Consider the following 10,735-nt stretch of genomic DNA (forward strand, 5'->3'; position numbering starts at 1 on the left):
ATTGTTTAAGAATTAGTTGAGTACCCATAGGACGAAGCCATTTCTTATACGGTGCTAATATATTTTTTGTTTACAGTATTTCGTAGCATTTTGAGATAATAAAATAATAGATTATATGAAACAATGTCGGGAATTTGTTTTCTTATATCATCGAAATTCTATAATTTTTTAGCTGATATAGGACACAACGTGCTCTGACTCCAGAATTTTATGGCTGATGAAGCAGTGCTACAATTAGTGAATTCAAAACTAAATTTTCACGTACCTAATAATGAGAACAATTAGGGCAGACCCAAAGCGTCAATATCTCAATACGATCATCGGAATTGCGGTGAAGACGCATATCATTTACGTTGGTCGCAAGGAGACCGTGGAAAGTTTGGGACAAACCTGAAACCGAAGAGCCTCGAGAGAGACAATTACGAAAAACTAGTTTATGACTAACAATTGAAGATTGTGTTATTTAAAATTTAAAAGAAAAAAAAAAGTGTACAATTTTGCTTCAAATTTGTTTTAAAAGAAAAATCCCCCAAAATCAGAGCTATTCTCGACCCAAATCATATTGGAGGATACGAACTATTAATACATTATAGCTAAAAATATAACACTTATACGCTTTCGAAAAAATGTGAATAAAATATACACAAACTTCTAGAAATATCAAAACAAAAGCTAGAAAATGTAACCATTTGAAAAAGAAAGAACAAAAAACTAATGAATCATAGAATTCAAGAATAGTAAATATGAAACACTCTTATTCCAAAATCAAAAGTGATTGAGGTGCTCCGTTTTCCATGAGAGTAGTTCGTTTCGATAACAATTATTTTTATACAGCCAGACCTGGAATTCTGACGGAGCCGCCATGGATAGAACCGCGGCAGAGCGGGCAGTGATTGTCCCGAGTGAGCCACGAATCAATGCAAGGCTTATGATAGACGCGTTTACACCTGACAAAAGCCCTACACTCGTCATCGACCTTGTAATCTTCCAGGCAAATAGCACACGACTCGATTCCGTTCTCGTCGCGGGGTTTGTACGAGAGCGTAATCGAAGCCACGCGATTGGTGTGAACGCGACCGATGATGATTTTGTTGTTGTTTATGGTCTCTTGAAGAAGATGCAAACAAACGAAGATGGGTATAGCTATAACCGCAGAAACAGTCAAAGCGATTAAAAGTGCGATGATTGTATTGGAATCGGGTATTACCTGTGGTGGCAGTGGAGCTTCTGGGAGCGAAGAAGACATATTTGAGTTTTTGTGATTATTAGCCACAGTAGAGAGAGAGCAATTCAAAACAGTGTTTGCTTCATTCTGTGTCCTTATTTTGTGATGTTTATATACTATTCTTAGTTTTCAATAAACACACATATCTACCTAGTAAATGTAGTATATTACACACCATTTGCATATATTGCCTTTTATGACCGAAGACTAGACGGTTATAACTCGTTTTTGCTTGCTTCCTTATTTCAATGGAGATGGAGTAAATTCTAAGATCACAATCAAAACAGATTTATTGAGCATATAAGACGAGAAACAAAATTTGGTTTTGATTTATTTTTGCTTGAAGGGTAATAATACACTATGGTCTTTTTTTTTTTTTTCCCAAATGATAATACACCATGGTCTCAGCGCCAAATAAATGCCAGATCAGATATAAAAGAAAAGGAAAAAAATCACTGTGATTGGCGAGGGTCTAATCCTGTGTGGCAGCGCCTTGGTTGAGCTCGGCGAACCTCATGCCGACACGCATGGAGTGCTTGAGGAACTTCTCTGCGCAGCGACGCACACAAGTCTCCTCTTGCTTCTGCAGCGACTTGTTCTTGAACGTGTCCACGCAGTCCGTGAAGCATCTCTCCACCAGCGAGTTGTACATCCTCAAACTGCCATTGTTATAGTAAACCACACCACAAAACAAGCAACGATATAATTAAGTTTTCACTTCACTTATACTCGAATTGCTCTGATTTTCAAGGAGAACTGAACATTGCCGGTGAAACAAAACATCTGTGCTTCAATACACGTATACGATTTACACAATTGAAATTTTCACGGCTGGCCGACCAATCAGTGTGACTACCGATCAAAAGCCGATGAAGCATTTACAGATCGAGTTATTTACTTTCAAAAGAAAATGAAAATATCAATTCGATTGTCAATTTTGAAATTTAATGAGAGTAGGGGAAAAAAAAAAAAAAAAAAAAAAAAAAGCGAACCTGTCACGGATTTGGAGCTGGTCGATCATGGCGGCCATTCTAACATTATCTTCCTCGGAAAGATTTTGCATATCTCCCAGCATACTCTTGTCCATCTTTGATCTTCTCTGATTCTGATTGCGGAACAAGAAGCGGATTTTCAATAGTTCGCTCTGTTTGTTCGTCCCTTCGTTCTGTTTGGAAATCTGAAATCTCAAAACTTAAACCCTAGAAAGACTTGCTTTGACCTCTCAAACGAATGTCGTTTCAAAGATTTGGACGTCCAAAATGAAAGCCCGGCCCAAAAGCCCAATAAAGACCGAATCTTAAGGCCCACGTAAAGTGCCCAGTCACATGCGCAGCCACGTGTCGCTCATTTCACGGTCTATCCATATCTTGGGTCTCGGCGCATCTGAAAATGCTTTTCTAGTGAAAATATCTGGATTTTATTTTATTATATAAGTTGTCACCAGACCAGAGTAGCTAAAAAGCCAGCAAAAATAGAAGGTTGTGTTTGAAGAAAGAAGAAGAAAAAGAAAAATGGTAGGCAAATACTTTTCAGGCCCAAATGTCGACGTCTGGATTGACACAGGAAATCCTCTCCTCAACCTCACCGTCGATGGATTTGTGAAGATCGGAGCCGTAAGCATTCTTTCCCATTCAAAATTTAAAGTTATAATTTGTTAAATTCCCTTATATAAATGGAAAAAGTTATAAAAAAAACTTGCATTAATGGCTGACAAAAACACTTGCTTGAATGTGCGACTCAGGTTGCAGCTGCGAGATCTGCAGCTGAAGATGGCTACCACGTCGTCGATAAAGGTCATTTTTTTTTTTAATAATGTCGATTGATGTATATTATGTAAGCCTGATTAAGTATTATGTTTTTCAGGGAGTGTTTCTCGTCGTGATTTTGAACACTCGGTTAGTTTTCTTTTTTCTTTCTTTCTTTGCTATGCGTATTGTTGGTAATTAGTGCCTAAAGATAGTCAAAATCACACATTTATGTGGTTGCAGCTGAAGAAGATGTGCAAAGAAGGCGCATATTGGGGTGAGTGAGTCCAGTTCAACCACTACTAATTAATTACAGTTTATTCTCAGATTATTATAAAATTGAAACTTTTGTTTTTTGGTTATCATCAGGAGCTGTGGCCGGAGTTTATGTGGGGATGGAATACGGCATGGAGCGAATTCGCGAGAAAAGAGATTGGGTCGATAAATTTACATAAATACACATATATACAGAGTCTTCTCTAGTATACATTTACATGGACACAATGATTAATATTGTAATGTGATTTTTGTATGATATTTCAGAAGAATGCGATGCTCGGAGGAGCGCTCACGGGAGCGGCGGTGTCGCTGGCGAGCAAGGAAAACAAGGACAAGATATTCATCTCCGCCATTACCGGAGGCGCTGTAGCCGTTGCTGCTGATTTCATCAATCATCTCACCTGAATAAATTAACTCTCTCTCTCTCTCTCTCTCTCTCTCTCTCTCTCTCGTTTATGCAGGCATTGTCGTTATGAATAAGTGCCAATGGTTTCGAAAATCGAAAAAATAAACTTCGATTAGATGTCTTAATTTATTTCCGCAACTTTATTTTGTTTTGTTGAGGTGTATCGTGGCTTTTGCGATTACGCATTGTTCAGTTAATGATAACTTATCAACGAACCGTTCAAAGGCCGAGTTTGATTGTATATATAGTCTAAATCGTAATTCACCCCCCACTTAAGATGGACTATGAATATCAATTATAGACATAGGCTTTGGAAAGTAAAGGAAAAACTAGTGGTGCTGAGAGAGGCTCATTGGAGATGTTTGTCGATTGATGATGAGTGCCAAACATAAGAAGCTTTGGAACACCATGAGAGATTTTATCGCGGATAAGGTATATTTGTTAACTCTTCATTCACAAAGAACAAAGAAGAAACGATTATCGGAGAGTATAGGAACATGAAAATTTCAAAGAGACCGATTGTGAAATGGTGGTTTACTTGTTTGCCTTCCACGAAAGAGGCACGTCACGACAGAACAAACAAAAATCAGTGACAGATCGGCGTGAATCCGGACAAGAGCCTCTGTACCGTCAATATTAGCAATATTTACCGACAAGAAAATTCCTTCTTTGCATTTTGATAAAATAAATAGGCATTTTTCTCATCTGATTAGAATTTTTTATTTTCATTTATGATTTATAAACGTAAATTACTGAGTGTGTGCATTTTGTATAGACAGCCTATACATGGCCTAGAGGCCCTGTACACACTTCGATTATATGTGATGTTTTAAAAACCGTTAAATGAATCTTCAAAATTCATCATTACTTTTGTTCATTTTTAAATAAAGTAATCATCATTATATAAAATCATCATTACAATTCTTTGTAAAATGGGATAATGAAACATTCCATCTGAAAATGACACATATTTCCCAAATCGACCTTTTCTATAATTAAGCTTATATTTCCCAAATTGATCATGGTGACAACAACATCAAAAGACTTTTGCTTAACCGAAGAATCAATCTCACTCCCTCGTTTAGGAGTACGATTCAGAATGACTTTCATTTTTATGCTTTCTTTTTTTATTTTTGTTCTTAATCGTTTTGGGTAAAATAGGTCTTGTCGCTTTTTTTTTTTGTCCACCCATGTCCTTCGTTCGTAAGTCAAACCATTCAGTGCATTTTTCATTTTTTATATTATAATTTATGATGGATGGATGTGATGGATGAATGTTTGTTCTTGATTTGATGAACACCATCACTGTTTTTCTAGAAGTATTGTCTGATCTCAGTATATCAGTTTCTGTTTGGTTAATATTTTTTTAATTTTATTTATTTTATATGTATATGTGTGTGTGTTCATCAAGATAGGAATGACTAGACCCAATTGTTTATCAGACTCCGCACATATTTCCGAAATTTAGTTTTGAGTACTTATTTTAATGAAATGAAAGAAGATGAGAAATGAAGGTATTTTGGTAAAATTTCATTCATTCCATTCTAAAGTTTTGGGATTAAGAAAAACAAACCAAATAGATTTGAAACTCTACCAAACATAAATCCTATAGCTACTCTAGAAATGAAAAAAAAAACAAGGTATTTGTGATATCACCCGGAGAAAAGCTGTTCCAAAGATTTGAGAGTCCACAAGAAAGCCCGGCCCATAAAGCCTAATATTGACCGAATCTTCAGGCCGAAGTAACCTGCCAAATCCAATGCACAGCCACGTGTCGTTGTTTTATTACACGGCCTATCCAAATATCCTGGCGCTATTTCGAAAGAAAAAAAAATATCCTGGAGCGTCCCGCAAAATATCTCGTCGGTGGATTCACTTGTCAGACTCAGAAGCAAAACAATTTATAAATGATCAAAAGAGTAGCAAAAGGCAGCAGAAATAGAAAATTGTAATTTGAAGAAGAAGAAAATGACAGACTCGAAAGTATTTTCAAGTTCCAATGTCGACGTAATGATAGACACGGGAAGTCCAGTCCTCAACCTCTCCGTCGATGGATTTGTGAAGATTGGAGCCGTAAGTATTTTTTACCATTCTACATTAATGCTATAATTTCGGTAAAAAAAAAAACAAAAAAAGAATGCATTGATATATATGGTGATGAAGATACTTTGCTTGAATATTCGGTTCAGATTGCAGTTGCAAGATCTGCTGCTGAAGATGTCTACCACATCGTCAACAAAGGTCATTATTCTCTTTGAATTTATTTATTTATCTTCGATAGTGTTCATCGATGTATATATGAACGTGAACGTGATCAAGTATAACTTTTTTTTTTCAGGGAGTGTTTCTCGTGGTGATTTTGAAAACTCGGTCAGTTTTTTTCATTCTTCTTTTTCTTTCTTTGCTAAACGTGTTTGTAATCAGTGACTAAACATAGACAAAAACGCACATTAATTAATTATGTGCTTGCAGCTGAAGAAGATGTGCAAAGAAGGCGCATATTGGGGTGAGTCCAGTTCCACCACTACTACCAACCAACAACACTTTATTTTATCTTAAAAGAAAAACAAACAAAAACTTAAAAACAGTTTCTTACTTAGAAAATAAAATGAATTTAAACTATAGACTTATTCATTTTTAAAAATTTTAATTTTGTTTTGTGATCAACAGGAGCGGTGGCCGGAGTTTACGTGGGGATGGAGTACGGCATGGAGCAAATTCGCGGAACCAGAGATTGGGTATGTATATAGTCTCTAACATCTAATATTTATAAAAAAAAAAAAATTAGGTAAATAGCTAACTAAAATTGCTATATAGTCAACATTTTGTAAATCTTAGCTAAATAGCCATAAAGATGACGTAGCCTAATAAATAGAAGTGGCTGTTTACCTAAGATTTACATCTGTAAATATATGAAATATGTTATTTACCTAAGATTTACGAAACGTTGATTATTTAGTAATGTCAAATTGTAAGTGTAGCTATTTACCTAATGGACGCAATATTTATTTGGACACAATTATTAATGTAATGATGTTTGTATGATTATGATATTTTCAGAAGAATGCGATGCTCGGAGGAGCGCTGACTGGGGCGGCGGGGTCGCTAGCGAGCGGGCGAGACAAAGACAATATCTTCATCTCCGCCATTACCGGAGGTGCTATAGCCGCTGCTGCTGAGTTCATCACCCATCTCACCTGAATTTTTTAACCCTTACTTTTTTTGTTTTATGTCTTGTATTGTTGTCTGTATATGATTCTGAATCACTGAGAATGGCTTAGAAAACATTGAATAACAACAATTTCAAGTAGTAGCTGTCAATTTTCTGTTTCGGTAATCCTGTTTTGTTGTGGTGTATTGATCAGTACTTGTATTATGTTATGCTTTGTTCAAAAAAAAAAAAAAAAACTTTTCTACTGTCGGTATTGAAGTGCTCTATGCTACAATAGATTATCGCTAATATTTAGAAGCCGTGAAAATAGTTAAGGGTGTTCTAGCTGACTAGTCAATTGAAATTTAGCGAACATTTTTCATGAGATTAGTCAAATAATCAAAGTTTACAAAAATGTGTCAATAAATTTTTAACTGTGGTGAATTGCATATATAATATTAACAGTGCCTTTTATTTTTTTGGCAATGTAAATTGTCTATTTTGTTAAAAACTATAACCTTGACTATTTTTCCAAATATTTAGTTTCGAAAGGTTATTTTGTATAAATCTCAAGAATTGATGTCTCTATTATTAAACAAAGTTAGGAAATAAATGTAGCAATTAATCGAACTAGGATGACAAAGTCTAAAGTGTAATGGCATCATCTCATTATTTAGAGACGAAAAAAAATTAGTATGACTTGTTCTTGAACTTGTTTCTCTCGTAGATTCTCATTCCCAAATTAATAGTCTATCATTCTCTTTAGCATTGTCAATCTTTGTGCACACCGCTTGTAGCTCCTACCGATTGAATGGTCCGGTGAAGTGTTCGATTCGCTACCCGCAACAATGCGAGAAGTCTGCTGAACCTTCATTATCATCTTTCCCGAGAATTGATTATGGAAATCAAAGTTGGTAGGCACAAATTTGAGTAAACCTTGACATTCATTGGTTATCTAATTGAAAGAGAGGAGGTTACAGTTTGAGATTTGACAGCAACTTAGTCCTCAACACTTGGTATTGAAAAAATTTCAATCCTGTCTGTTATCCTAATCTTGCAACAGCAACACAGAGTCAATAGTGTCCGTCAACAAGGGCTCGCTATGGTGACCATTCTCTTCCAAAGATCGATCTGGATCATAGACCTTACTCAATGTGTTGTAACCAAATGTGTGCTTGCCATACCAAGCTTTTCTCAGCTCTTTTAACATCTTTTAGACATTCTCAATGTTATATCTATATATTTTTTTAAGGCAGTTTTGCTAGTAGTGGGGATTGAACTGGAACCGTGGAATTAACAACTAAATTATACTAAATATCAATATATATATATATATATATATATATATATATATATATATATATATTGTTTTTAAGTTGCTGTTCGCTTATAGCTAATAATTTATTCAAAAAATTGGTTACGTAAACCACCTAAACTATATGAATTGTAAATTAACCAATCTTTGGTAAATACTTTGTAAATAACCAACCTGTATACGTGGTAACCTATTAACTACCTTTTTTACATGTTTAGCTGAATTAAATAAGTCTTTTATTAATCTGTTAATAAGTTAATTTGGCTATTTACAAGAAATTAACCAAATGTGGGTTATATGCCAATTCACTATAACCGTGTGGCTATATAACTTAATAACCCTAATTTATTTGACCTTTATAAATAGTTTCTGTTCTGTATAATATATTCAGTACATGGCTGTAATTCATCAACAAGCCACGTGATAAACTAGTTGGCCCTTTCTCTTTTTTTCTGTCTTCTCAAAGGAAAATTAAAAAATTGCCTCTCAGGATACAAAACCACAAAACAGAAAAAGTATCAGTTCAAAATATTCTAGGGGAATAATCAGAGTAAATATCTAATCCACTCGTTATTATATTAATACCTATTGCATAGAGGTCACATGCCCCTTATATCTATTGATATTATAAACTAAGGCGAGTCTCTTTCAGTGCATTGTAAAAATGTCAATCAAATGTATTGTTTTTGGCCATCAATAATAAGCTAAGGTGTCCGGGCTTAGGACCACTTTATATATATATATATATATATATATATATATATATATATATATATAGATGTCAATTTTATAAACACGACTCTTTCATTAGAAAAAGCAAATTACATTTAAGAAGAAAAAAAAAGCATCACTTCTTTGACTATTATAACCTCCCAATCCACTATAAAACAAAAAGGCCCAAGTTAGGTGATCAATCATATGACGCCCATGATTTGATTTTCTTTGTTTTGCTTACGAAACGTGTAGTATTTATCGGCACAGCATTCATCCTTTGTTAAACTGCCTTATGATCTTATCTTCTTTTTCCTTCGACTATAATGACCAAATCCAATAATATCAAGACTCAAGAAACTTCTGGTCGATATACGATCCGTATGACTCACGACATCTTTAATCAATCAAGCACAACAAGCATACTTACTAAACGACACATGGAAAAAACGATAACATAGAACAGTCACATTATATTATAGGAAAAGAAACCGGGAAAAGAAATCAAACATAGATCAGGCATGTATGAAATACAAAACAATACAATAATAGCCCACAAGATCAAATCTCTAAGCTGAGACGAAATGAGGGTTTGCTTGTTTGTTCGATTCCATTACAGCCTTATTTTGCAAAGCAAATATATAAAACCTTTTACATCTTCATAATCGTAATACAAGAAGAAGCCCCAAACTCCCAATCTTCCAATACAGTCACATAGTAAAATAACATAGTACAACATTTTTTTTCATCAATACATATCATAATTAAATATTATGTTATTTATTATTTTATGAAGAGAGAGAGAGACCATTGGGTTTGGAATTCGGCGTTTTCACTTGCCGCACTTGCAGCCGGAGCCGCAGCTGCAGCTCGAGCCGCAGCTACAGCCTGAGCCGCAGCCGCCGGTCTCGGCTCCGTAGAACATCTCCGACTCCTCAAAAGCCCTGACACGTGTCCAATTTTAATTAGCCAAACAAAACGAACAAATATTTAGGGTACGTTGTGGAACCCAGAAAATAAGATTAAAAAAAAACAGAGAATTTTTTTTTTCATATCCCTTGCGTTGTCTTTGAACTCGGTATAATTTGACGGAAATAAAATATGAGGAATTTATAGTGAAGGAATATAGAAATTTGATTTTTCCTTTTATTTACATAGATTTATTTAATTAGAAGAATTTGAACATACATCTTCGTCGGGGCGAACCCAACGACGGCAGAGACAGAGGTGATGATCTCCTCAGATCCAAGGTCCATATTCCTCTTTCCACATCTGCGTATATATACAAACATATCAGCATGTGTGTGTGTATATATAATATATGTAATTAGAAGAGAGTTTGAATTAATTAATTAATAAATAAATAAATGAAAGGCAAAAGACTAACGTGCAGTTGCTGCCGCACTTGCAGTCACTTCCGCATGAGCAAGACATCTTCGGTTTGGGTTTTGTTGGAAATGAAAGAGAAAGTTTTATGAATTTTCGAAAGCTTTGGAATTCACTGATTAATCTTGAATGATTTTAATTTGGTTCAGACTTCTTCAGTATTTATAGAGCCTAGGGAGGGTTAGAGAGCACAATCTTCACCGTACACGTGTACATAGACAAGATAGATTTTTTGTTTATTTCTTTTTCGTTTTTTTTTTTAATATTCTGTGTCGCGGATAGATTTAGTCGCGGAAGTTCCGTAAGGAGGTCCTGAAGCTAAACCGTAATAATAAATATATAATTATTCTGAATATGATTCTAGCCAATAACACTAATTTGATATGTATATATTTCATTCGTTTATTTTTTATTTTTTATAAGTTGTTTTGTAATAAAGTAAAAAATTAACCAGATAAATAATTAAGAAATTTCAGTGATTTGAAAAAATATGGAAAGAATGAGAGAAAGAGTTGAG

At 34.7% G+C, this 10,735-nt stretch overlaps 4 protein-coding genes across 4 annotated transcripts; 2 read left to right on the plus strand and 2 right to left on the minus strand.

Moving 5' to 3' along the window:
* Positions 1-1,650: 1,650 nt before the first annotated feature.
* Positions 1,651-2,445, minus strand: TIM9 (Tim10/DDP family zinc finger protein). Its single transcript, XM_089600793.1, has 2 exons — positions 2,218-2,445; positions 1,651-1,884 (listed from the first exon to the last, which is right to left on the minus strand). Exons 1-2 carry the CDS (start codon positions 2,310-2,312, stop codon positions 1,698-1,700), a joined length of 282 nt encoding a protein of 93 aa, XP_089456919.1. The 5' UTR covers positions 2,313-2,445; the 3' UTR covers positions 1,651-1,697.
* A 185-nt stretch (positions 2,446-2,630) lies between these two features.
* LOC149381913 (outer envelope pore protein 16, chloroplastic-like) lies at positions 2,631-3,885 on the plus strand. Its single transcript, XM_089600792.1, has 6 exons — positions 2,631-2,838; positions 2,967-3,018; positions 3,089-3,120; positions 3,214-3,247; positions 3,340-3,407; positions 3,514-3,885. Exons 1-6 carry the CDS (start codon positions 2,737-2,739, stop codon positions 3,652-3,654), a joined length of 429 nt encoding a protein of 142 aa, XP_089456918.1. The 5' UTR covers positions 2,631-2,736; the 3' UTR covers positions 3,655-3,885.
* A 1,569-nt stretch (positions 3,886-5,454) lies between these two features.
* Positions 5,455-7,063, plus strand: LOC149381914 (outer envelope pore protein 16, chloroplastic-like). The gene is made up of 6 exons (XM_089600841.1): positions 5,455-5,728; positions 5,845-5,896; positions 5,994-6,025; positions 6,128-6,161; positions 6,326-6,393; positions 6,716-7,063. Exons 1-6 carry the CDS (start codon positions 5,624-5,626, stop codon positions 6,854-6,856), a joined length of 432 nt encoding a protein of 143 aa, XP_089456967.1. The 5' UTR covers positions 5,455-5,623; the 3' UTR covers positions 6,857-7,063.
* A 2,222-nt stretch (positions 7,064-9,285) lies between these two features.
* On the minus strand, positions 9,286-10,376 carry LOC149381915 (metallothionein-like protein 1). The gene is made up of 3 exons (XM_089601613.1): positions 10,220-10,376; positions 10,021-10,104; positions 9,286-9,776 (listed from the first exon to the last, which is right to left on the minus strand). Exons 1-3 carry the CDS (start codon positions 10,264-10,266, stop codon positions 9,665-9,667), a joined length of 243 nt encoding a protein of 80 aa, XP_089457739.1. The 5' UTR covers positions 10,267-10,376; the 3' UTR covers positions 9,286-9,664.
* Between the last annotated feature and the right edge of the window lie 359 nt (positions 10,377-10,735).

This window comes from Urtica dioica, chromosome 11 (assembly GCF_054948205.1).
Source record: "Urtica dioica subsp. dioica isolate 48M chromosome 11, U.dioica_male_clone48M_v1_H2, whole genome shotgun sequence".
NCBI lineage: Eukaryota > Viridiplantae > Streptophyta > Magnoliopsida > Rosales > Urticaceae > Urtica > Urtica dioica.

Coding starts and splice junctions, on each gene's coding strand:
- TIM9 (XM_089600793.1), bottom strand. CDS start 2,312: ATGGACAAGAGTATGCTGGGAGATATGCAAAATCTTTCCGAGGAAGAT. Junction 1,885..2,217: donor CAGCTCCAAATCCGTGACAG/GTTCGCTTTTTT, acceptor TAACAATGGCAG/TTTGAGGATGTACAACTCGC.
- LOC149381914 (XM_089600841.1), top strand. CDS start 5,624: ATGACAGACTCGAAAGTATTTTCAAGTTCCAATGTCGACGTAATGATA. Junction 6,026..6,127: donor GTGGTGATTTTGAAAACTCG/GTCAGTTTTTTT, acceptor ATGTGCTTGCAG/CTGAAGAAGATGTGCAAAGA. Junction 6,162..6,325: donor CAAAGAAGGCGCATATTGGG/GTGAGTCCAGTT, acceptor TGTGATCAACAG/GAGCGGTGGCCGGAGTTTAC.
- LOC149381913 (XM_089600792.1), top strand. CDS start 2,737: ATGGTAGGCAAATACTTTTCAGGCCCAAATGTCGACGTCTGGATTGAC. Junction 3,019..3,088: donor CTACCACGTCGTCGATAAAG/GTCATTTTTTTT, acceptor TATGTTTTTCAG/GGAGTGTTTCTCGTCGTGAT. Junction 3,408..3,513: donor TTCGCGAGAAAAGAGATTGG/GTCGATAAATTT, acceptor ATGATATTTCAG/AAGAATGCGATGCTCGGAGG.
- LOC149381915 (XM_089601613.1), bottom strand. CDS start 10,266: ATGTCTTGCTCATGCGGAAGTGACTGCAAGTGCGGCAGCAACTGCAC. Junction 10,105..10,219: donor AAGTGCGGCAGCAACTGCAC/GTTAGTCTTTTG, acceptor ATATATACGCAG/ATGTGGAAAGAGGAATATGG. Junction 9,777..10,020: donor GGGTTCGCCCCGACGAAGAT/GTATGTTCAAAT, acceptor GACACGTGTCAG/GGCTTTTGAGGAGTCGGAGA.